At 37.2% G+C, this 26,177-nt stretch overlaps 3 protein-coding genes across 4 annotated transcripts; 1 reads left to right on the plus strand and 2 right to left on the minus strand.

Annotated features, from left to right (window-relative positions):
• Positions 1-611: 611 nt before the first annotated feature.
• Positions 612-10,441, minus strand: cep76 (centrosomal protein 76). The gene is made up of 12 exons (XM_065270103.2): positions 9,296-10,441; positions 8,844-9,002; positions 7,998-8,079; positions 7,561-7,785; positions 7,279-7,464; positions 5,456-5,553; positions 5,136-5,264; positions 4,071-4,259; positions 3,678-3,844; positions 3,252-3,585; positions 2,351-2,568; positions 612-927 (listed from the first exon to the last, which is right to left on the minus strand). Exons 1-12 carry the CDS (start codon positions 9,356-9,358, stop codon positions 789-791), a joined length of 1,989 nt encoding a protein of 662 aa, XP_065126175.1. The 5' UTR covers positions 9,359-10,441; the 3' UTR covers positions 612-788.
• A 149-nt stretch (positions 10,442-10,590) lies between these two features.
• On the minus strand, positions 10,591-19,043 carry ptpn2a (protein tyrosine phosphatase non-receptor type 2a). 2 transcript variants are annotated; one of them, XM_065270104.2, is made up of 9 exons: positions 18,769-19,043; positions 17,659-17,749; positions 17,111-17,211; positions 16,719-16,817; positions 15,108-15,245; positions 14,800-15,009; positions 14,313-14,474; positions 11,531-11,715; positions 10,591-11,304 (listed from the first exon to the last, which is right to left on the minus strand). In XM_065270104.2, exons 1-9 carry the CDS (start codon positions 18,823-18,825, stop codon positions 11,115-11,117), a joined length of 1,233 nt encoding a protein of 410 aa, XP_065126176.1. In that variant the 5' UTR covers positions 18,826-19,043; the 3' UTR covers positions 10,591-11,114. The 2 variants fall into 2 exon arrangements, with proteins under 2 accessions (XP_065126176.1, XP_065126177.1); XM_065270105.2 differs by having other exon boundaries at positions 11,531-11,712; positions 18,769-19,042.
• Positions 19,044-21,073: 2,030 nt separating this feature from the next.
• LOC135728097 (nucleoporin SEH1-like) lies at positions 21,074-25,229 on the plus strand. Its single transcript, XM_065246182.2, has 8 exons — positions 21,074-21,350; positions 21,732-21,782; positions 21,891-22,037; positions 22,574-22,785; positions 23,011-23,109; positions 23,201-23,341; positions 24,219-24,373; positions 24,475-25,229. The coding sequence occupies exons 1-8, from the start codon at positions 21,237-21,239 to the stop codon at positions 24,621-24,623; spliced, it is 1,068 nt and encodes a 355-aa protein (XP_065102254.2). The 5' UTR covers positions 21,074-21,236; the 3' UTR covers positions 24,624-25,229.
• Positions 25,230-26,177: the final 948 nt, after the last annotated feature.

Consider the following 26,177-nt stretch of genomic DNA (forward strand, 5'->3'; position numbering starts at 1 on the left):
TTTGCAATTGTTCATTCGGGTTAATTAATTGTGCATTAACTAATGTTAACATGTAACTTTGTAAGTTATGAAAGACTCTGAAAATGTATTATTTAATGCTAAATTAAAGGCGGGGTGCATGATTTTTGAAAAACCGATATTGTTGCCTCTGTTGCGTATGTGTCCATATTCTATTGGGATAGGGGCATGTTTGTTTAGGTGATTTCAAACTTTGGCTTTCAGAAATCATGCACCCCACCTTTAACATTAATCAATATGGTACAAGTGTTGTTCATAATGCCATTAACTAATGTTAACAAATACAACCTTATTGTTGTGTTATCAAAAAGACTTGCAATATAACGCACATGGAAAATCTCACAATGCCAAGCAGTTTTAACCAACCAGTTTTCCAACAATAAACATAACCCTTTATCCTCATGTTGAAAAAACTGACATCCAGACAACAACTTCAAAATGTGATGAGGTTAAAAAATGGACCTTAAACAAGATTTACGACAACCTTAACTGTAAACCAGACAGGAAATAAAATAAAAAGACAACTATGCATACTGTAAAAGTAATTTATTTTAGAAAAATATATTCATAAATACAATTTTACAATACAGGTTTCAGAAACAAGCACACATTCTGTACATGTAGTTAAGACTGTACTGCAGATATGAGAGCTGGTGTGGACAATGGCATACTGTACATGTAATACCAAAACTCATAAAAACGTCTAGTACATTAAGTCGTCAAAATCTCAAAAAGCCTGGAAATCTGAGATGACTGATGCTTTAGTTCTGTCATAGAACCGATCTGTACTTGCAAGCGAACATGATCCAGACAGCACAGGCTGATTCTGGATACGCAAACACCCGAACCCTCACTGCCAGACGCACATGATCCCCTCGACAGCAAACAATCTCTTCAAAGAACGGTGACCTAAATGTAAAGAAAAGTCGCGTTTAGCATATTTTCAGTAGCTGTCAGCAATGTACTGAAAACTACTTTGTATAGTAAGTTTAATACTAATAGTTCTTCATTAGTTCTTACCTTTGTTATTTATTAGTTCATATATAAGTATGTACATAATTAAATATTTTTGGCCTCCTATAGTAAAGTGTTACTGATTTTAACTAAGATGACTGGCAACACTACTTAAAACTATAAGGCTCTCAAAATGGTGGTCTACATTCACTTGCTAAATCTTGTTTTGATGTTTTGAGCCCTGTTGATCTCAGTATTATAAATGACTACTTACAGACTGGAGTTTAAAATTCATTTCTATGGGTTGAGAACAACTCTCTTTTCTCTGGTGTTCCCCAGGGCTCAGTTTTAGGCCCTTTAACTTTTTAACATTTAACCACTCAGCAACCTGCTACGATTACTTGGTCTCCATTTTCATTTCTATACAAAGTTTTACTCACTGGTTCCCATCATCAAATATCAAAAGCTGGTTCATTGTCCCTGACTATTAATGGCTCTGTTATGGTGACTCAAAGTCAGATGAGAAATCTTGGAGTCTTTCTATTGATTCATTTGTCCAAAGTACTGTTAAAACATCCGTTACTTACCTCAAAAATATAGCAAGACTGCGTCCTATACAAAATTTCTCTACAGCAAAAAAGCTGATAAATGTATTCGTCCTCTCTCAGATCGATTGCTGTAATGCCCTTTTAGCTGGAATTTCTAAATCAACATTCAACAAAAAAAACTTAGCTGCTTGGACACTGACAGGGTCTAGGATGTGTAATCATATTACTCAAGAGTCTTGGCGTTTTTACACAGGCTCCCACTCACGTTTAGAGTTGATTTTTTGGCTTGGCTCCTCATTATTTAGCTGAATTGTTAGCTCATTATATTACAACTCGCAGGTTGCAGTCTTCACAATCCAATTTGGTTGGTTGCTCCACAAACACGCTTAAAAACTATGGGTGAAAGGACTTTTTCTTTCTACGCTCCCTCTCTTTGGATTTCTCTGCCCCTTGAAAGCTGGGTTGTTCAGTTTTATGATACTTTTAAAGCTAGACGTAGCACTTGTTTGGTGGTGCTTTTAAAAGGAATAGTTTCCCAAAAATGAAAATTCTGTCATCATTTACTCACTGTCATGTTGTTACAAACCTGTATAAATGTCTTTGTTCTGATGAAGACATTTCGAGGAATGTTGGTAATCAAACAGTTTGAGAGCCCCATTCACTTTCATAGTATTCTTTTTCCTACTATGGAAGTGAATGGGGCTCACAAACGGTTTGGTTACAAACATTCCTTAAAAATATCTTCTTTTATGTTCACCAGAACAAAGAAATTTGACAAAATGTTTATTTTTGGAAGAACTCACTCTTTAAGGGTGATTGTGCGAAGGTACCTGAGACAAGTAGCAAATGCCCTGCGTGCATTGCGGTGCAGAAAGTGAATAGGAAATCCTTTAAAAGTGTGTCCATCAGGCACTGCCCTCCTTACAGCATCCTGGAACTCCTCATTTCCACACGACAGACCTGTACAGCGCTCCAGTTCATATGCAGAGAGCGCTGCTGACAGCAGGTATGACAGGTGATCGTCCCACACTGTAGCCAAACCTAAATCCTATGCATAAACACAGTTAACATTTCACATAGTTTTTCAAACTGATGTTCCTTTCATTTTTTAACTGATCATCTCTCACATAAACACTCTGACCCCCCCCCCCAAAAAAAAAACTTTCTACACTCAAAGTTTTATGAAAGTATTGAATAAGATTTGTGTGTTATATTCCAAGACGTCTGAACATATAAAATACCTTTGTGTGAAAATAGACCAAATTATGTGCAATGAGTTTTTGAATATTGACTTTAATGATATTATTATGGGGCCTCATTTATAAAGGGTGTGTACGCAAAAAATGGGGGTGGAAACGTGCGTACACCAGTTCCCATGCAAAGGTTGTGATCTATAAAAAAAACTAACTTAATGGGCTTGCATTGTGGGATATGAGGATGATTCATGTATGCACACTTGTAGGTGATCTGTGATTTATAAAAGGAAACATTGGTTTGTTTTATAAGTCTTAATATTTTTTGGCGTATGCCATTTTTGGCTTTTGTTCGTAGGTAGACTTTTAGTTAGTATCCTACGCACAAATGAGGCCCATGGTGATTTTTTGTCAAATGGCATTTTACACCCACAGCCCTAGATATTACATTAGATACTGCAAAAATGTTTTTTTTTACAACAGTAAAATACTACATTTGCCTTGGAGAAAAGTTTTCTTGTCCATGTGTGTTTGTTACCTTCCTATGTTCAGCTAGTAGGTAGCGCATCTCCAGCTCAAGTTGGTTGCTGGCCTCATTAGGCACCACAGAAGGAGAGCAGAGGGGAGGAGTTAGAGGAAGAGAGGAGGTAGAGCCCGGCACACATACGGACCGAATGGCCTCCTCACTCATTGCCTTCCAGCGAGAGCCGTTTGCAAAGTCAAACACGCAGAGCTCTACAGCGTCTGATGGCTGACAGTTTGCCAAGAACGCCTTGTGGTTAAAGACGCAGCCGATTGTCCGGTAAGGATAAGTTGGTTTTGGTTGTGGAACCATTGGAGGAGCATCTGGGTCTATTGGACGATGGACATATCTAATACAAAAATATGTGTTAATGGAAAGCTTGGACTATTAGAGTGCATGTGCATGTATTAGGGACAACAAACAGCTTGAATAAATGAATACCTGTGTGCAGTGAAACTTTCCCAAAAGGTTATGGAACCATCTGTGCCACAGGTCATGACCCAGGTGTGTGGGATGTTTTTGGCCTTGGTGCCCACACAAACATAAGCATCCAGTCCAAATCCTAATAGTAAACTACACAGTAGTGTGGCATGATCTTCGCAGTCACCCTGGCAATAAATAAATTAACACTTAGTAACTTTTTCATTTAAATCTCTTGTAACATTTAACATTATGTATGAATTTGAAGATATTATTGCCATTTGCTTATTTTTATAACCATATGCTTATAGAGCTTTACTATTGCTCCAAGATTTGAACCCATGACTTTGGTGCTGATACCAACAGTGGAGCTACAGGAAAGCTTTACAACTGAGTTTTGACAGGATGTCTTGCCTTGTTTCTGCAGAGGAAGGCCATCATAGAGCACCACTGCTCCTGCCTGACTCCTCCTCCAACAACAGGTGCTCTCTCCTGTGCTAACAGACTGACAAAACGTGCTGCCTGCCGCGGACTCTCAAGCAACCTGCCAGCACGCAATACACGCACGTACGAACACACAGGCCGGTTCACTCCATTTTCATCCTGCATAGCAAACAAAATAAATACAGTTACCCATAAGCATACATAACCAAGAACAAGGCAAGACGTAGAAACAGATACTAATATATGACCCTGCTTAAAAAAACCATAGACTGTAAAAAATATGGACGTAGTGTCTGTGACGTCACACATAGGTTTGTGAAGGGCTTTTTACGTTGGCGGGGCCTGCCATCGCGTCACCATGCATCACTCGCGGATAACCAAAAATGGGTAAAGAGGCGGGACGTGGGACAAGTGGCTGGTTGCTGAAACCCCACCCGCCTAGCTCGACTCTAGTGACAGGCGTGGCAGTTCACCCGTCACTCAAATGGCCACGCCCTTAATTATGCAGAACTTTAAGGGTTAATATAATTTAAACGGATGAGTTACAATAAAATTCACCCCCCTCACATTTGTCACAAAGGGCAAAATTAGCTATATAGACCAAAAACACTTTTTACCAGGCTGTAAACACATTTATTTCTGTTGTAAAGTTGGACATTTAAACAAAGGGGGTCTATGGGGATTGACTCCTTTTTGGAGCCAACCTCTAGTGGCCAGTCGATGAATTGCAGTTTAAGTCACTTTCATATTGGCTTCACGAGAGAGATCGGAAGGTTGCCCCTTTGTAAAAACCCAGCTTAAGTCATTTTTTTGTGGTTTACATAAAATCTTCCTACAAAATGTAAACAACATTATGTGATAATATATAACCTTGATATCTTTAATATTGAGGGAGACTTTGCCAAAGATTGAAATCAATGTGAAATCGTGAAACCAGTGAGTATCTCAGTTCACAGACAGGGTCACATATAAACATGCACATCTATAGTACGAGATGCTTCTCATAAATACATCATAAAAATATAATAAGGTCACCTGTGCAAAAATCTTTACTAGTTTGGACTGGTGCGAGGGTCGAATCTCCAAGAACTCCTGCCACCACTGTTTTGCATATACCAAAAACAGTCTCTCCTTTTCTGCTGTTTTCTGTTTTTCCAAAGATCGCTGGAAAATTACGGCCATGAATAAACTGCAATGCAATTTTGGTAACACAGACTTTGTAACAATAGAGCTATTAGTTGATGCTGATTCCTGACTGGACAGATGGTGATGTTCAGCACTACTGCACACTTTCTTGTGTGCTATTTTTTAGTAAACTTAATTTGAATGTTAAAGAAATGTAAATTATTAATCACCTGAGTGGTGATGACATCAGGGCTCAGGGTCTCAGTAAGGGGAGGATAGAGTTCCAACTTCAGATTCAGAACGCCAGCAGCCACTTTACATTCACTGCCTGAGGAAAACACATGTGTGCACAAACATACACATATATTTAATCAAGTGTCACAGATTAAAAGCCTTTAAACCCCTTAACTGGCACAGCCCTTTTTGAATAGGGATGAGAAAGTGATGTGCAGATTCAAAATTAATATAATGGCATTCTTTGGTCTTGAAGTCTTTTTCTTTTTTTTGTGGTTTTACCAACAAAGGCCACTAGGTGTCATTGGTTTGCTGCATACTCTTGTCACAAATTAATAAATTACTGTCATTGCATTTTTATTACTGCAAAAATGTTTTGAAATAGTTTGAAATAGCTTTCCAATAATATACACTTGTAACTTGTTATAAGTACTTGTTGTACTATTGTCCTCCTAAGATAAATCGCTTTATTGCTTCATAATTTTTTGTAAGTCGCTTTCAATAAAATTAAAGATTTATAATAGGATATTAGTGTTATGAATAACTATTATTTATTCCTATAGGGATGGTGTGAGTTTTCCAAGGATATACAGGTTGTCAAGATTACTTTAAGTTTAGAATAGGATATGTGTGTTATAAGTATGTAATAACGAATGTGCCCACCTGTGGGTCTGTGACATTTTAGAAAATTACTAAGTATCTCATCCTCTTAGCGTTTATCATAATTAGATAAGAATTGACATGCAAAATATTGAAGTTAAAGCATGCATCCTGCTGCCGGCCAGTGTTGAGTAAGTTACTCAAAAAAGTTATTAACTACTAGTTACCGATTACATCTTTAAACATGTAATTAGATTACTGTACAATTTTTTTTTATTTAATACTAATTTATATTATTACGGTTACTATTATTCTTATTAACTCATTAAAGTATTTAAAGTGAAAAGGATACATAAAAACATGCATTTTAACCTTAGACTTTATATTTTGATGTTAAATCCACTATTGTATTATATATAATTTCTCCAGTCCATACACAGTATTTAGTTTAATTACATCAGAAGTAACTGTAATTAAATTATTAATATTTAGCAGCAGGATATAAAAAAAAATGTGCACACTATTTTGATAAATCTCTTTCGAGAATCAATAACTCTTCCTACATAATTTACTTTATAAAAATACTAAAATGAAATATGTATTCTAGAGTCTTAGACCTTTCCAACTATATATAGTTTGTCTTTAGATTAGAATTAAAATGCAAAATATTAAAGTAAACTCAGGTGTCCCGTATAAAGGACGGTGCTACTTAAAGGTTCTCTAAGCGAATCTGTGTGTTGATTTTTGAAATGTGTTTTCAAACAAACTGAGCGTAGTTAACTCCTCCCCCTCCCTTTCGTGCTTTCATGAACGCGCCCAAACCCAACCCCTCTTGGCGTTTATTGGTTAGAACACTTTGTTATGGTTTCTGGTGTAAGTTTGGCCAGATTGTTATTATTGCATTTTGTGGAGGCTGGACTGTCTACAGAGATCACGTTTTTTTACAGTTTGATCAGCGGACAGGAAGCAAGCATATAGTGAGGAGATGTTTGCTGTATGTAACAAAAAAATGTTTTATGGTCTAAAACGCGTGAATTCGCTTAGAGAACCTTTTGGGGATAAAGAGCGAGACCAAAAGCTGTATACATTAAAAGTCTCTTGAAAGGATTTACACTTGACTTATGTCTGGATATAGTAATATTCTTTTCCTATATGAAACATGACATGGGAACACTGATATTTCTAATGCTCTTCTTTAATATAAGGACTTTTCGCTCACCCACTCCAAGCAGTTCCACTGAGATGCTTGTTTTTCCATTGTGAGCACTGAGAACCGACCGCCAGTCGAGAAAATAAGATGAAACAAGTGTGGTGTCTCCAGATGTGTCTGTTTTGATCAGCACCATATGCACTGGATCACAGATGGACAACATGGTGGTGGCATCTGCCATCTTGCTTGCATCTCCTGTTCCCCAACAAAAGCACAAAATTACAAATCACAGGCCCCCGAAATGGCTCCAGATGGGAGTATATTACAATGCATGTTGCTAGTATAAGACACCTGGTCCATCTCTGTGCACTTCCAAAAGAAAGCCCTCCTGTATGTCTGGTTCACAGGCGCATGGGACCGGTTTGGAGCGGAAACGCTGGTTGCGAAAGTGTAGGTGAAGGGTGAAGGTAGAGGTTACCTGGCCAGGTAAAGGCTCTGGCTCCTGCAGGTGTTCTAAGAAGGCCTTACCACCCAGTACTTGTAGGTAAAGGTGTCTCCTTAGTGGACTGATGTTGGCTGAAAATATAATAAAAATATAATGGGACAGTTCAACCCAAAAGATTATTTTTCTGTCTTTGCGTCTTTTAAAACCCTATATGACTTTCTTTTCTCAGTTTTCGTTTTCAAAGCATTGTCCCTGTAAGTCACACCTTGTGTGTTTCAGTTCAAAGATTTTATGTTTTCTGGATGTTACTGGCTCAATTTTGTAGAGAAAAAGTGACACTTACTTGTCTTCAGCTGTATACTTTCTCTGTCCACAAAATGAGTTGCAGATTTGTTCACAATCTCAGCCTCAGTTTGAGGAACATCCTGGTGCGAAATAAAAGTCAAACAGATTTTCACCCAAATTTAAAAGTCCTCACATAATTTACTCACTCTTTCAAAACCCCAGATGTTTATGACTTCCTTTCTTTAGTTAAACACAAACAAATTATTTTATATTAAAATGCCCTTATGATATCTTATACTGGGGTCTACATGGCACATATCAAAACTACAACCATCAAAGTAATCCATATGACCCCAAAGACTAACAAATGTCTTCTGTGGTAAAACGATACGTTTGTGAGAGAAAATAAATAATATTTTAAGCTTATTTAGTAGTCAATATGTTGTGTATCGATGGAAACCCAAATAAGTGCTGTAAGGTCAAATATGATAATAACACTGAATTTCGTTAGGTTTGTTCTACTTGGTTTGTTCTACTACAAAGTACCGCGAGAACAATTTGAGAAATCATACGGAGACGTCTAATTTCGACTCGCTCTCGCGGCACTTTGACGTCATACGCCTGTCAGTTCTTGCATCGTCGCAAGCCGAACAAGCCAATTGTTACTTGCGCATCTTGTGAAAAAACAGAAGATAAAATTATGGCATTTTTAATTATTACTGTTAAACCAAAGAAAGGACGTAATTTGGGATGACATCAGGGTGTATCAATTACGAGAATTTTTATATTTGGGTGAACTCTTTCTTTAAATATATATGGTTTGGTGAGAAACATTTCCATGTAATTTCGATTTTTGGTACAGTCTGAGGTGAAGTGCAGTAACGTTAAATGGTGTCACTCATACCAGATTTGTAAAGCTAAGATCTTTCATCACATCATCCACGATTCCTCTTCGTTGCAGAGCATGAATAAAATCCTCTTCTGTAAGTGAGCGCTGTCCATGGTGCCCATCAGCTCCCACTGTCTCCCGTAAAACATCACGAATTTTACCATGTATATCCATCTAAAAACACAGCCAGCATTGTTGTTAAACTTCTGACATTTACATTCATATTTTCCAAAGGGTATGAGTCCATAAATACTTGGAAGCTTTTGTAATAATATAAAAGCAAACCAGATTAATAACCTTAATATCTTATCAAATTCATAAAATCAGGAATGCAATAACAACAGTTAAAATGCTTAACCATAACCTATCCATGGCATGATGTTTGAAGCACATACACGCAAAATTATTCCACGTGACTTAATCATGTCATTATTTACAAGTAAAAACAAAAAGAAATCAGGACTTACCTTGATTAAATGATCATGAATTATTTGTTTTAATTCAGATGCTTTTTCTGGTGGCAGGGACATGTTGCAAAACGAGTGTGTAAATATTGCATAAGTTTATAACTATCAGACGTAACTTATCCAAATATTATCATTTAAAATATACTCGTCCAATATGCCGATTAAACATATTTCTTTTACTATTTAATGTTGCTTCACTGCGCGTTTTGTTGTCAACGCCTCTGGTAACTGACATTTTAAATCCTGGCGGAAAAGCAAGCGGGAGTGTGTCCTCGGAGCGCCTGTGTAAAATCTATTCAGTTTTAAAAGACTGGAGATTAAAACAATAAAAAACAATCGCGTTACATTTAACGAGCGATTAAGTTCACGTGTCTTAAAACTTAAACGCATGTCGGCACTCTGAAAAACATATAACGTCCCTGTTTAACTCAGGCGCACGGCGTGTATGCCTCCACAGGAAATGACGTCATGGCACTTACTATGGAACTTGTAGTTTTTTCAAATTCGCATTTCCCGTTACGTAGATGTGTAGTTTTAGAACAGATGATTTCGCTGGCTTTTTATAAATTATACCCAAACCAGACATACCTCACAATTCGATTCAATGAAATGTAACACACTAAACAAATTTCATTAAAGTCAAAATGTCATATACGCAGCTCAAGGGAATGCAATGATGGGAACAATTTTCTTTCATCTAAAAATAATCCCCCCTCATTGGCTAATACAAGGTCGTCCCGTAGTGCTTGGATCCAGTAAGACATTTTCCCGTACTCTGTACAACAGATTGCTGATAGGAAAAAGGATCGGTCTTTCCCGGTTGGCCACTTGGCTAGATGGAATGAAATTACCACTCCACCATTAGCCACTTCTGGAAATCTTGGATCAATTCCTGGAACCATAGCAGAAAGAGACATCTAATTTGACCCACATTGATTCTGCTAAGTAATTGACATTAAAACCACAATGAAATCCTACAGTGTGAGGTAATGGGACTGGAAACAAATTTTTATCCTTAGGGACAAAAATAATATTGCTTGGGTTAGTTTAGCATCCATTCTCCAAAAAACGATTCAAATTGAACAGACACTGCACTGATGTGAACCATGTGGGAAATCTGTAAACATGCACCATGTGCAGTCTCTTATCATCTGCATTTATTTCAGTCATACATCAAGTTCTCCCATGCATCCATCAAATGAGAGTCACCATTTCATGGAAACTAATTATTTTGTGAAACCAGACAAATTATACACAAGGGCATAAGCAAAAAAGAATGCAAGTAAACAGCAATATTTCTGGTTTCGTGAAAGAGTTTACTATGTACATTTTTCAAACTTATTACATTTGGCTGTGTCTACAGTCAGTTATTACTTGAAGATCCTGAGGTGTGCACGTAAAGATCATATATGGAAACTCATTGGGTTCTGACCTTCTGAAACGATTGAATCGCCCTATGAATATCCATGCTGAAACAAAGTCTGAAGGCCAAAGCATGACTTAAACCTCGCTGCAAATAACGTGTCTATTCAACGTTGTTATTGCGGATAAACCGAGAGAAAATACTGAAGTTGCTATGCTTTGAAAACTGGAACCAAGATGCAATTATGATAGTAGTTACAAAGTAACTACAGCGTGTTACACTGTAATAACCACATATTACACAAACATTCGATAAATCGTGTAGAATGTCTGAGTATGAATGCTTGTAAACACTATCATTTTACATGTCCCTTATTTAGAAACATCCAAGCACCTACATTATTTGGGTCCCTGGGAAATGAAAGACAAAAGGAATCTGTGTGGCAAAATGGTATTACTAGGACAGAAAGGCCCAGCACATGCATAGTACCAGTGCTAGGCCTGCACCAGCACCAACATTTAGAAGAATGGGTTTCCAGAAAAGCCAGTTTTCTCTTTTCTTCTCAGAATCATTCAGTTTTAGTTTCATTTGCTGCACCTTCTGTGACGTACTGGCTATCCGCTCCTCACGTTTTCTTCTGTGCAGGCTGAATTCAAGTGAACACACACAAACACACCATGTTAGTAAAAGCATCTGCTTATTTTGAATAACTAAACTTTTACAAATTGATAAACATGTAATATCTGATAGCGCATAAATACATTTATTGTAACAACAAGAGTTAATGGTCGAAGAACTGCAGCTAGAAAAATAAATAAAAAACTAAACCATTTCACTGACATAAAACATTTCCATGAAATTGTATCGCTTACCTTTCTGTTTTTAAACCTGTAAGCTGCTCTTCTTTTGGTGACTGTATTCTTTCACCTCTTCCTGGCTCCTGAAGCTCTGTACATGAGTCAGACTTTCCATTCAGTTTGTCTGAACTCATAATGGGGCTTTGATAAGATGAACCCAAATCAGCGTTTGACTCCTGTGGGTCTTTACAAAGCTTCTGCTTTCAGTGAAAAAAACGGGAGCTATTAAATTTATGTATAAAAAAAATCATAAAATGCAAAGCACAAAATCCTAATAAATTAATTATATGTTTTATCACAGTAACACCTACAGCCAGGCTCACACTACAAGATTTTTGGTCTGAATTTACCCGAGAATCCCTGAATCCTGGAAGTTCGGCTCAGATTATCATGTAATGTGTGGCGTTTACATATCAAATCTTATGCCTCCTGATGGGCCACCCCGACCATAAACAAACATATTTAATATTTAGGATTATAAATTCAGAGGATTACGTGAGTAAATTTAGAATCGCCAATGAGAGATGGTGGTAAATGAGAGACCTTTTGAAACAGCGCCTGGGAAACAAGCTGCTGTACGTGTCTGGTAGACAGTGGAGACTGAGAAATGGCTTGTGGAATTGTGGAAACAACACAACTGCATGAATAACATGTCTGTGAATAAGTATCACGATCATTGCCTCAAAAACAAGAGCTGAGAAAATGTGCATCATTTTAAACACACTGGGTGACTGTACAAAGCTGCAAGCGTACTAAGTAGCAAATGTAACATAAATATTTATAGATGTGTCACAATCTCCATTCGTTAACATCATCTGCCCTGTGAGATGGCATGAAGCTCTGCTTTTGGCATGAATATCGCCCTGCAGTCAATAATATTATCACTTAAACCTCATCTTTGAGCATTGTAAAAGCATTAGTAATTTTTTCTACATGTTTTAAAACAGCTTGAATGCTTCTACACTTGTGCCTCATTTAGTATACGCGGATCTATGAATATGCTCATTAGTAGGCATGGGCTGGTATGAGATTTTGGAGGTATGATAACCTTAAGCATAAATATCACGGTTTCACGGGGTTGCAGCTTGCCATTGCAACATAAAAATGAGTTATTTTCAAATGTCTGCATATACAAACAACTTCTCAACTTGACACAATACAGGACATGTATTCCAGGTAAAAATAAAACCTTAAATTCAATTATATATATTTTTTTTATTATAAAATTATAATATAATATTTAATGTAAAAATGAAATCAATTACATGACTTAACTATTTAGCTAATTTTGTGTAAACACAGCTTATACCTTGAAAACAGTATCACATAAAGTTTTAGTGGTTTTGAAACCTTGACTCTTTAAAACCTTGGTATTCCTTGAAACCGGTAACCGGCCCATGCCTACTAATTACGCCTGTCACAATGGCTGCGTCCGAAAACTTAGGCAGCTGACTTGTTGCCTCGCTGCCTCATGAGGCAACGACTTAAGAGGCATGAAGGCAGCTCAGAGAAATGCTTTCGGACACACTTCAAAGGAAGCGTGTTTGAAATATGAACATAGAGCACCTTTGTGATAACTTATCATATATTTGAAATTAAAAGGTGTAAAAAGTGAAAATATACATTTATTTATTATAAAATATACAAAATTTACTACATTTGTGCTCCTGCCACTTTCTTGGCCGCAAAAAAAAAAATAGTGCTCGACCACTCAACCTTCATCATCTTGTCCCACAATTCTATGCGTGTGTAGTCTCGATCACATTCCCCATGCGCACACACACATAGAATTGTGGGACAAGATGATGAAGGCATCTCAGGAGTCAGGAAGTAAACCTAACATTGGATTCGGACATGCCTTGATGCATCCATGCCTTGGAATGCTGCCTTGGAAGGCACCAATTTAGAATTTACAGACGCAGCCAAAACCTACTTTTCATAAGTCGGTTAAATGCCCCAGAAATAATGGCAGTAGTCGATGGTATTGCATTGTCTTTTTAAGCCCATTTTATGTCACCAATATAATATGACAATAAAATAGCATAATATTGCAAGTAGAACGTATGAAATATGAATATTACAAATTGGAATGTAAGAAAAAAAATTCTAATTATTTAATACATAAATAAATATTATAAAAATATTTCAATTTTAAACAGCTTATAGTGATTGTACAGTATAAATCCCAGCTTCACAGGGTTAATGGCTTCAGACGGTGTTGAACACATTGTAAGCATGCCATGCACCATTATGCGCAGTCACGTTTATAATAGCTACACCTATTACATAGACATATAAACAACAATAAAAACTTGTTTTTCACCACAGGGGGACTTTAAAAATTTCTTGTAGTGTGTGATGCACAAGATCAAGATTTTCCTTATGTGTGTGCTGCAACCAGATTTCATACCCGCCCAGGATTTTTATAATCCTGTAGTGTGAGCCCGGCTTTAGTTAACAGCAATGACAGCTTTGGGTGTGATACAATATAGTTGAGGAGCTCAGATGTTAAATCTGCTAAACGCCACCTCTGTCAATAAATGAGAAGATGATATTAATCAAATGCCATTGGCACGTTTTATATGTTCATCAAATACTTTCACTTCAAATATGCTTAATCCCAGCCTCAGGCTATTCAGAAATACTGGTTTGTTGGCAGAATCCATTAAGTATCTGTCAAAAAAGCTAATTTGCAAGAAAACATGTCAGACGCACTTAGAGGGTTTTAAATCTGAGCTCTTCAAATATTTACAATTTTATTAGGTGTCATATTGCAACTATTCCATCTGTTCATTACCTGTAGAGCAGATTCTCCCAAAATTCTCTTCGTTCCCTCCATAACTGCCATGTATGAAAATCGAAGTTGATCGGGGGTTTGAATAAGTCCCATTCGATACTCTCTCATATCTAACAAAACCTTCTGTATGTCCACAGAGAAAGGGTCTTTCCGAATGTCCATCTATCAATGGAGAAGGTGGTAAAGACTTTACTACATATACTGTGCTATACTACTTATTCTACTCACATACCTCAAGTTGTTACAAAATATTTTTTTTTGCTGAAACAAATGAATATATTTTGAACAATGTTTGTAGCAGTTTTGAAGCTCCTGCATCCTGCTTGTTTACATAGACATTCCTTTGCGTTCAGCAAAACGAAGAAATGTTTACAGGTTTGTAACAACTTGAGGATGAGTAAATGTTGACAGATTTTTAATATTTTCCTTTAATACATTGTCTTATAAAATTAAGCTCATTAAATATTTTGCAATTATGCATTCTTACCAAGACAAGGCAGGTGTCAACCAACGAGAAAGTCCCCGATCGCCCTATTCCTGCACTACAGTGGACCACAGCAGGTCCGTTTTCTGGCCCCAAAGATCCAGACTCTCGAACATTGAAAAGAAAGTTGAGGAATGATGCTGGAGACTCTGGTACACCAAAATCAGGCCACGTTGTGTAATGAAAATGGTAGATCTCTCTGGTTTCCTCTGTCTGAACAGATTTGAAACAAAGTTGAAAGCTATTATTAACCTTGGGTATAAGTACTTAAAATTTTCATTCAAAGGCATGTGACCAAAACTGCTTCACACCTTACTATTTTGAAGTTCTAGTACTCTTATTGTGTAATTTGGTTCAATATCCTCTGACACCAGAATCACCACAAAGCCAGCATCATTAAAATCCATGTCTTGTTCCTCTTTTGATGGCCAGTACTGTGCACACTTCTCCTGTTCAAAGGCAGACAAAAACAGCAATGAAACGAAATAAATTGCAGATAACCTTACACACTTGTCTTTATTTGGGTTTAAGTCAAATTAATCAAAGGGTACAAGTCCATAAATATAGGGAAACTGACATTTCCTTTCGAAATGTCAGTGGTCTGATCCCATTTAAAAAAAAAACACTTTGTATAGTTAGAACCCCAGTCATGTTTTTGAATGGCCGTGCATTATTTCCTTAGTTGCCGCTGAGACAGGAGAAATACAGATTTCAGTGTTGCACTTCCTTCTTTCAATGATGTTAAAATCATCATTTTGCATCATTGAAAGAAGGTCCAATATATCTTTGTTGGAGGGTGAGACTACAAACACCCCTTTTCTCGGTCAAATAGGCACCAAATTCTAAATGTATGTTACATTTTGACTACAAATATGACACACTTTCAATAAAGATTAATGTTTCTACGGGTGAAATGCTCCTTTAAACCCTAGTTAGTGTGTAATGTTACTATAATAGCATAAATAATACCTGTAAAATGATAAAGCTCAAAGTTCACTGGCAGGCGATATATTTTCTTTATCAGAATTCGACCTTTAAAGCCTACAGCAAACGGCCAGTTTGGACTTCAGCCCTCTACTTCCTGCTTTAACGACGTCACTAGAACAGTTTTTGGACTAAACTCCGCCCACAGGAATATGTCAGTCGCCAGCTAAGATAACAGCAAGCTAAGCTGCTATCGAATCACAACACACTAAACAAACTACCCAATCAGAACTCGTTACGTATTTCTGAAGGAGGGACTTAGAACAAAAGGAAGACATCAGCCCATTTTGAGGACAGTGAAAAAAGCGCTATAGAGATAAGTAAATTGTGTAAAAAATACTGTGTTTTTTTACACATGAAACATGAACACATGTTATATTGCGCACTGTAAACACAATTAAAGCTTCAAAAACATAAAAAGAATGGGACCTTTAAGGAACTTATTAGTCACTAGCTCGTCCTGTTTACAGTTTTGTGAAATAAGAACTGATTACTGACACCTGCTGATATGGAAAGTTATGCCATCTTACACAGGCGCAGAACTGACATGCTACTTGGTCATCGGCTTGGTGTGTTAGGGCAACTTTGGACCCAGATGCAGCCAACATGCAGCTATTGTGAGCCAACCCCACAGCCTGCTTTCATTGGCGCTACTTTGGTGTTTCCCTAGCCTTAGGGAGCAGTTGCGATTTATGGCTGGTCGATCGGTACACCTCTATTATAATTCATTATTATAGGCTAACCATTGCAAATCAGTGTAAGGTAAAAGGTTTAAACATTTTTTATGTACTTTTAAAAATAATGTTTATAGAAAAAGCCATATATAAAAATCAAATGCACTATTTAAAAAAAAAATTACAAACCAGAAAATAAAAGCAATACATAAACACATAAATGCAAAGAATAATAGATATATAAAGTAATCCATGTTCACCCACCGAGCCTTTCTCTATAACTCTGTTAAGCATAATAACTGCTTTGGAGCGCTGTTCCCAAATCATTTGCCAAAAGTGACCACAAGTGTTTCTCAGTGGTCCCTGCAACAAAAGAAAAATACCCACTATTACCTTGCTAAACATGCACAGCTAACAACTTCAACAAGCTGAGCTATCAGAAAAAGTAGGGTTAATACAGTCAATGATCAGGAATTCATTTTGATTTAACAAAACCATTCTAAGGAGACTCAACTTTGATTCAGAAATTAAACATTAGCATATCAATAAAAGCACTTAAAAGAAAAAAACACTTGCTTATTACCAAAGCTGCATGCAAATGTGTTAAAACATGTACAATTTCAAACAGCGAGCTTACTTTTCCATTACTGTCATACCTGTGTCAGTATGTACCTTCTCTGGGCCTCCTCCACGGTAATTAAGCTGGCATTTATGTAGTCATTCTCTGAATTTTCTAATCTCACCCGACTGTGATCATCTTAACACAACAATGCAAGATGTGAAGGGTGAGATAAAGCAAATAAATACATTGGCACACACTAAGATATAAGTCAACAGGAATCATGCTTAAGCAACAAAAAACATTTGATTAAACAAAATTAGTGAAACATTGTAGCCGCAAATGTGCATATCACAATGGTTTGCAATAACTTTGATACTTTTTAAAAAGTTATGCATAAAGCTTTAGGTCGAGCATATAGAAGAAAGAAGCAAAACAGAGAGAGTGATGCTTTTCCCTCCAGAAAATTTTTTTTACGTGTGTTTTGGTATATAATTTGCAGCTTTTTTATTATAATTATAATATAATCTTATAATTGCATTATTTAGTATGCTATCACATGACATTTTTCTTCAATCTCGTGCAGCCTTACATTGTACTAAAAAATGGTTTAACAAAGCTGGAATTCACATGAAAGACACTTACATGGACTGACATCTCTATATCTATTTCTATTCCGATTTTCTGGGAACTTGGCCACTTTGTAGGCACACTCCTGAGACTGGTTACGGATTTCCTAGAAAGAGATTAGGTAATAATAAACATCAGCGTGAAAATTAGAGCCTAAAGCACTCATCTGTATTACAATATGTGATCACACTGCAGTGTTTGTATACCACTTCATCACATACTTGGTGTTATTTTAAACTAAAGTGTGTGTTTCATGGGCAATACAGATTAAAAAGGCTACATTTGATGAGAATAAAATATTTCCAGTTAAATGATGCTGGGCTGGGCATGTGGGGCTATCTAGCTGAGTTATAGAGAACTGACAGTCTCGGTTCTTCAGTTCTTGGGAAGTGCTTGTCAGTTCTCAGAAACCATATCAGTGCATGCTGTCTCAAACCTAGCGTGCTGCCTACTTAGACAGCATTTTGGGCATCGGAGGCTATTTCTGAGGCAGCTTGTTGCCTCCAAAACAAAATTTATAATTTTGAGCATCATAATCAACTGACTTGGAACGTGCTTTTACGTCCAAAAACACCGCAAAAGCTTATGGTTGCCAAAAATGCTGTCTAGGAAGGGGGCTCACTAGGTGTTGAGACGCAGCCCACGTGTTCACAGGAAGCCCTGAGTGCGCTGCTCTAATGCACCGCACTGTGACTTGACCACTCATGCACTTTGCTGGCAATTACTCAGTGTAAACAAGTTATTTTGACACATGGCTACTTGGTTCACTACAATAATCGGTTATGGGGGTTATGTTGATGGATTACACAACTCGAAATGTAAAAAAAGATGTATAGGAACACGTCTGTAAAATGAATTCAGGTTTAACTGAAATGAGCTTATGTCAGATTTAGCTGCAGACAGTAACTTCACGTGCACCGCATTTCTTGGTATTAAACGCATGCGCAGTAACGCAAAACGGAATTACCTATACGCTCTTACGGGCCGAATACTTGACTAGGACTATGATCATTTCCAGTCTAATAAATCCCAAAAGCAACAGGGAATCAAATTCAGCAGTTTGTAGAATCGTGTATGCTAACAAATGTTCATATCCAAGCATTCAAAGAAGTCGACACGACTTACATTATAAAGGTTTTGCCACTGTCCAGATGAATCGATGTTCTCAAACTCCAGATCCATTTTTTTCAAAGCGGGTGAATCGGATTATTCACACTGGAGATGGGTGAATCAAATGTTGTCTGAAATCAAACGGGAGGTCACTCTTCCGTCGTTAAAGCTTGTCATGATTCCGTGAAAACGACGAGATGAGCGATGCGGTGCGATGTTAACCCTCATCAAAGAGGATAAAATTACGAGCACTTTCAGCACCCCCATCGGCTACTTCCGTGTGTCTACGAGAGCAGAAATTGCGCCCTCTATGTGCATAAGTCGAACGGACATTAAGAGTACCTCCAGAGCTTATATCAAAATTATTGAATACATTTATTGTTTTCTTTTTTGATATATATAAATCATACTATACTGACATTCTTGTATTGTTTGATCCTATTTTCTATTCATTTATTTTGTTCATCTATTACTCTTAATTCACCTGTATTTTTCCCAGCTAGCTAATTTTTAAATGTCCTTATAGCTTTCTTATTAGTAGGTTTAGAATTTGTGAACGTAAAATTTACTTAGGAAATGTTTTTTTTAATTAATAATTTTCTTTTGTGGGGTCTGTGTCATAAAGCCCCAAAATAAAGTTTCTCGTACTACAAATCCTTGCAAAATCTTACACTTGACAAACACATCAATATCGTTCCAGAACTTTTATGTGAAGTGACATGACATGACCAAAATAAATATACAATTTCATCATAATTCAAACAAAAAGAGCATGTTATCTTAATGTTAGCTGTAAATCTTTGTATAAACCTCTTTACATTGTAAAATCTGTGTATGATTCTTTACTTTGTTTGTGAGGAAGAATTGTTGCTGTAGTAGGGACCAGATTTTTTTCCAATTAAGACTTTTGTGCAACATTGTTTTGTGAACGTGGCACGTGCATGTCGTTTCATGTCCACGAGCTTCAGCTGTCCCTCATAAAGCACTAATAAGATAAAGTATTTATCCCTCTCACACCTTACCATGCATTATCAAACTATCTCCTTTCATACTTGATTGGTTATGCTATTTAGTGATACCTGTTATACATATAGCCACTACAAACGTTAGCATTTAGGTTTATCACTTTTGCACATTGAAACATGAGAGGGTATTTTTTGATTGCTTGTGTCTGTGTGATATTAATGGCCTTGTTTTGTTCAGGTGAGGTAGTAATTTCCTTTACATTATGATACATGAGGAGTTTGATCCTTAAGATTGATTTGTATTATGTTTACATTGTGAACATTCTTGTGTTGCCATTTCTTTCACTTGATGTTTGACATGTATAACTAATATACTTTTATATTTAAACTTTGTTTACAGGGCACACACTTGGGTGTTTCAGATGTGATCTTGGATTTTGGAATCTGTGCTATACTACAAAGACGAACTGCAGTACTGATGAGTTGTGTTATGTAGGGATTGGTAAAGCAGGTGAGTTTAGTTTCTCAGATTTATCTTGACAAACATTGTCCTCAATTTGTCACATTCTCCTTATTGTTTTTCTCTTGCTTTTATAGCCAGTGTCTTGGATGTAAAGGAAATGGGTTGCCTTGCGGCGAAGGAGTGCAACAAGACTACAGATGTAGAGTTTTACAATAAAACCTTATACACCATGAAAACAAGCTGCTGTGATGAAGACTTCTGCAATGGAGGCCCAGCACTTCAATTATCCCTTAATACTCTTACCATCCTTATACTAGCTCAGATGATTGCTTTATCTTGATATCATTTTCAATTCCCAAACTGTTGTATTTATAGAACTACATTGATTAACTAATGCCATGTTTGTGCAATCCACTTATGATGTTCATTTTTTTTTTTCACTGTTAAGTCACTGGTGTATTGCATGATTTTTATTTTAACTAGTGGATTTTGTATAAGTGGATGTGTTGAGTACATGTAGCCCGTATTTCAGAAGTAAATCTAAAGTTTAATATACACTAGTCATGGCATTAAGGTCTGTACGTTTTATAAAATCATAAACGCATTCTTTCAATCTTGCAGATTTATTGTAATAAATGTTTGCAAACGTCAAACTTAAGCGTTCTCATTTTTGTGTTTCTATGAGTGCATCCGACAGAGGGCACTAAATCAACGCATAACTTGCCTTCCGCGCATGCGCTGTGTTTTAATCATGTTGTAAGCGGATACTGTATACAATGCAGCTGATCTGCGTATGACATAATATCGCGAGAACTATTTGAGGGCATACAGAGCAGTCTGCTCTCGCGGAACTTTGTTCTCATATCTTGATCAATATGCGCAGCGCCGGATGAACTCGTACACTCCAACTATGAATTTTTAGGCCACGTGCTTTGCAAGTCCAACGCGATTGGGGCGCTTGCAACCTGTCGTTTGAAACCTGGGGTGGTACAGTGTACGAGTGCGTGCTGACTTCCCGCGTGACATTACAGGAAAGGATTTATTAAATTACTTGGATGATGTTTGTCGCGCGCAGCATCGCAGCAGATCACAAAGATCTGATCCACGATGTTTCCTACGACTTTCACGGACGGAGAATGGCTACGTGTTCCAGCGACCAAAGCATTAAGGTAAACGATCTAAAATTTGCGTCATCTGCAAGAATTTTTAAAATAACGCATTCACCATAGTACTACAGCTGGTGTAGTAGTAATATTATAGTAACCAGAAATGTAACGTGATCTCCCTACAGTAAACGTAATTTAACAACGCTATTTTTAGGAAAGCTGTGGCAATGCAAATGGTAAACAATACGCCAAAAACATGGGTACTTTCACTAAAAATCATTGTAAACTTTTCCTAAGGATGGTTGCCGAGCATACAATGAAGAACATTTTACATCGTGTTAAAAAAGCTTTGCAAGTTGTCAAAAGTTTACCTCCTACTTCGTTTCATACAGGTTTTATTTTTATGGTCTTTTTGTGTATTTTGTTTCTTTATTCTCCTCTAAGGTGTGGGACAAAGGTGATGATGGAGAATGGAACTGCACAGCTAGCTGGAAAGTAGGTTTTGCCTTATGTGGGTTGCAGACTTCATCTTATGAGTACTATTGCATTTACTACAGGGGTGTATAAAGTTTTAGACTGAAATGTAAAAAAATTGTTTTGTAGACACACAGTGGCTCGGTTTGGAGAGTGACATGGGCTCATCCAGAGTTTGGACAGGTGTTGGCATCTTGCTCCTTTGACCGTACTGCAATAGTATGGGAGGAAATTGTTGGCGAGTCCAATGACAAGCATCGAGGACAAAGCCACTGGGTAAGAGTCTAACCACAACTTTAAATATTTCCCTTAAATCTGTTGATTCTCATAAGTTGTCTAGTAGAATAAAATGGGATAACTTCTGATTGGATAATAAAACTGTACAGTACTATACAGCTGAATAATAAGGGCACAATATGTAATTTTAGCTGTTAGAGGTTGCTCAACAACAGCATAGCTTGAGGATGCTGTAAAAAAAGGGGTGAAACAATGGCAGTTCTAGTCTTCATGTGCTATATGCTTCATGTACCACTACTGCACTGTTATTATACTGTTATTCAGCCCCTTCACTTCCATAGTATTCTTTTATCCTACTATGGAAGTGAATGGGACTCATGATCTTGGTTTGGTTAAAAACATTCCTCACAATATCTTTTGTGTTCATTGGAATAAAGAAATGTATAAAGATTTGTAACAACATTGGGTACCACTAATGCCATGTTTGTGTAGTCCACATGTGTCAGAAAATGATGGCAATTTTAGTTTTTGGGTGAACTATGCCTTTAACACTGTCAACCTTGCTGTCACCTCAGATAAAAAGGACCACACTTGTGGACAGTCGTACCTCTGTGACTGATGTGAAGTTTGCACCGAAGCACATGGGTTTGATGTTGACTACATGTTCTGCGGATGGGGTGGTGCGAATCTATGAGGCACCCGACGTAATGAATCTAAGCCAGTGGTCCCTGCAGCATGAGATCTCTTCTAAATTCCCTTGCTCTTGCATCTCATGGAATCCTTCCAGGTGAGAGTATAGAGATTTCTCGCTTGTAAGCATGCATAAGTTTGTACACCATGGTCATTGGTTTAGTCACAAATTTTGCTTTGGAGATTCACACCTTTTGTAATTTACCATGTGTGATCAATAATGATGATTTACAATAATTGAACGCAGTCAGATCCGTCATTTTTGGATGCGGAGTCGCGCGCAAAGTAACAAAATATTAAACCGCTTTTATTGTCTTTACAGTTCTCGGGCTCACGCACCTATGATTGCTGTAGGTAGTGATGAAAGCAATGTGACGTATGGTGGCAAAGTTCAGATATATGAATATAATGAAATGACAAGGTTTGTTTTTAATTTACTTGATCCTATACGATTTAGCATCTTTTTTGTTATTCATTTGTATAAAATTGTGTATAATTGTTTCTGGTTGTAGAAAATATGGCAAAGCTGAGACGCTGGTGACGGTTACAGATGCAGTACATGACGTTGCATTTGCCCCAAATCTGGGGCGGTCTTTTCATGTGCTTGCCGTTGCCACCAAAGATGTGCGCATCTTCAAATTGGTTCCCCTTCGGTAAGTAAAATGATGGCAATGATGAAGTTATTTGCAAAAAAAAATTCTGGCATACATGTCACTGCACAGATGTGAGTTTTTACCTTCTTTATATTATAAATCATTGCATTCCTAGACATAGTAGTTCATAAGTAATGCAATGCTTTAGATCCTCCCTCTTGACAAAGTAACCATTTTTAAATCATTACCATTTAGAGTAGACTGTGGCTGCGTCCGAAACCGCATACTGTATAGTAGGTACTGAATAAGATGAAGTACCTACTTACTTGCCGTTAAAACAGTAGGTACTGTATAGTATGAATCCTTGTAGTATGAATGAGATTCGGACGTACTACATCCGCCATGTTGCTACATCACGTGACATATGTCGTCATCCCGTCATCTCATTCCAGTGTGAAAACAGCCGCATGATCTTCTTCTTCGTTGGATAACTCCTATGCCAGGGCATCATGGGATAGTGAAGTGTCCATTGTATGCACACTGCAAAATCTAACCGGAAGTAGTAGGTCATCCGGGTACTTTTCGCATACTGTTTTTCGAATACTATGTATTCAGACATACTACTCGCCTCGCCTACTGCATTTCGCGTACTATATAGTATGAAGTAGGCGGTTTCGGACGCAGCATGTGTATCACTCTGTGTGTGTTTTTTTTTTTTTTTTAAGATATATTTTTGGGCCATTTTTGCCTTTTTTTTTATTGGATAGTAATTAAGGAGACGACAGGAAAGTATAGGGTGAAGAGAGGGGTGTGGGATTGGCAAAGGACCTCGAGTCGGGATTCGAACTCGGGTCGCCAGAAGTGCGTCTGCACCATGTGTCGGAGCTCCGACCCGTGTGTGTTTTTTAAAGCATCTGTGTCCTGCTTTGACCAACAGAAAGGCAGAAACGTCCGCTTCGCTCACCAAATTTGAAGTGCAGGTGCTGGCCCAGTTTGACAGTCATAACTCTCAGGTGTGGCGTGTGAGTTGGAACATTACTAGTACACTCCTGGCTTCCTCTGGTGATGATGGCTGTGTGAGACTCTGGAAAGGTGAAGGATTAAAAATCAGTTAATTAAGGGAATTTTCCGATATCCTTTTTTTCTTTAAGTTATTAAATATGCATGTAATTTCCTTTTTTTTCTTTCACTAGCAAACTACATGGACAATTGGAAGTGCACGGGTGTTCTAAAGGGAGATGGTAGTCCTGTGTTTGGGACATCTAATCAGCCTGCTGCTCTTAGCACGTTCATGGGCTCTGCTTCTTTACAGAATGCTTTCAATGGGACCACTGGAAGATAGATCCTGTATTTCAGAACCAATATGAAGATATTTGGTGCTCATGTACTGCACCATGGGAGATTGAACTGATCCCTGGGACCAACTGATCGTGCTTGCTGGACATGTAGAGCGACGGGCACTTGCTTTAACGCTGGTATATAGAAGAACAGTTATATAGTGAGAGTGCCATTTTGTTTACTTCTGTCATTGTGTGATTTCATTTTTTATTACGAAGTTCAAATAAATGGTTTAAAAATATACTGGTGATGCATTTTAGCATGCATGCATTTTATTTCCGGTTTGTGGAGACCATTGCATAGTTTTTTATCCCCATTAACTATTTAACATTCTTTTGAATGTTTATTTCATATGTTTAAGTTTCAAAGCCTTTATTATTCTGAAAATAATATCTGTGCTGGACCAAACTTTTGTTTTAGTTTATAATTTTGCATCTATTCATTTCAGAAGCAAACTTCAATGTTCTGTTTCTTCAAAAAATTAAAATGGTGGTTTTAGCTTTTTATGATAATGAGGAAGGTGTGCTGCCTTTTGCAATGAAAATCATGTTGGTATAATTATGATGTGTGCATGAATGATGGATATAATTAATAAAAAATTTAAAAATTAGGTTTAAGCCCAACAGTGCATGCCAAGTATTTACAATCCTCTCTTATCATGACTTGGTCATAATAATCTTTTATGAATTGAAGATGACAAATCTGGTTTAATATGTTGATTTGTTAATAATACATAAAACTAGTTTGGGCCTTTACTGTATATGTTTTAACCCTTTAACTGCCTGGGTTTTATATTCATAGTTTAACTGATCCGAAATTCTCAGCAAATAATACTTTCTGTCTAAGAAAATCATTAACAAAAACCGACAGTCAGATGACAGCAAAGTACCGCAACAGTTGCGGTACTTTGTCGTCATCCGCCTGTCGATTCTTGCAGCGCCGCATGAAGTCGAACAACACTTTTGTCTTTAACATCCACCTAAGAAGTGCTGTTGATTGACACTCTGACATCTAGTGGATTTTTTGGCAAAAATCAAATATTTTGACTAAAATGTGCTTAACCATTAGGTTGAGAGGTGGTTAAAGGGGTCATATTATGAGTTTTTTTTTAAAGATGTAAAATAAGTATTTGGTGTCCCTTTAGTGGGTATGTAAAGTTTTAGTTCAAAATACCCCAAAGATAATTTATTATAGCATGTTCGAATTTCCACTTTTTAGGCACAAGCCAAAAAGTATTGTTTTGGGTGTGTCCTTTAAAATGCAAAAGAGCTGATTAAATGCAAACACTGATCGCAATGGTGGTGGATTGTTGAACTTTAATCTCAATTGTGCTGTCAATTATTTTTTCTTTCTGCACTAAATGGCAAAGCTGTGGTTGGATAGTCCAGATTAAGGGGTGGTATTATAAGATCCTCTTCTGACATCACAAGGGGAAACAATTTTCTTTTACGTTACTGGGTTGTACTTTTACACATTTTCTAGGTTGATAGAAGCAGTCAGATTTTCATGTCCACTTTGTTATAGTGCTTTTACTGCTCTGTAAACAGTGTCTATTTCA

The sequence above is a fragment of the Paramisgurnus dabryanus genome, chromosome 13, assembly GCF_030506205.2.
Source record: "Paramisgurnus dabryanus chromosome 13, PD_genome_1.1, whole genome shotgun sequence".
NCBI classification, from domain to species: Eukaryota; Metazoa; Chordata; class Actinopteri; order Cypriniformes; family Cobitidae; genus Paramisgurnus; species Paramisgurnus dabryanus.

What these genes read in the sequence shown, in the direction of transcription:
- cep76 (XM_065270103.2), bottom strand. Translation starts at nt 9,358, where the DNA reads ATGTCCCTGCCACCAGAAAAAGCATCTGAATTAAAACAAATAATTCAT. An exon ending in AAGTATACAGCTGAAGACAA is followed by an intron (nt 7,786 to 7,997) that starts GTAAGTGTCACT and finishes TTATATTTTCAG; the next exon opens with CCAACATCAGTCCACTAAGG. An exon ending in AGTGCACAGAGATGGACCAG is followed by an intron (nt 7,465 to 7,560) that starts GTGTCTTATACT and finishes GTTGGGGAACAG; the next exon opens with GAGATGCAAGCAAGATGGCA.
- ptpn2a (XM_065270104.2), bottom strand. Translation starts at nt 18,825, where the DNA reads ATGGATCTGGAGTTTGAGAACATCGATTCATCTGGACAGTGGCAAAAC. An exon ending in AGTGGCAAAACCTTTATAAT is followed by an intron (nt 17,750 to 18,768) that starts GTAAGTCGTGTC and finishes ATCTCTTTCTAG; the next exon opens with GAAATCCGTAACCAGTCTCA. An exon ending in ACAGGTTTAAAAACAGAAAG is followed by an intron (nt 11,305 to 11,530) that starts GTAAGCGATACA and finishes ACTTGAATTCAG; the next exon opens with CCTGCACAGAAGAAAACGTG.
- LOC135728097 (XM_065246182.2), top strand. Translation starts at nt 21,237, where the DNA reads ATGATGTTTGTCGCGCGCAGCATCGCAGCAGATCACAAAGATCTGATC. An exon ending in CCAGCGACCAAAGCATTAAG is followed by an intron (nt 21,351 to 21,731) that starts GTAAACGATCTA and finishes TTCTCCTCTAAG; the next exon opens with GTGTGGGACAAAGGTGATGA. An exon ending in TTCAAATTGGTTCCCCTTCG is followed by an intron (nt 23,342 to 24,218) that starts GTAAGTAAAATG and finishes TTTGACCAACAG; the next exon opens with AAAGGCAGAAACGTCCGCTT.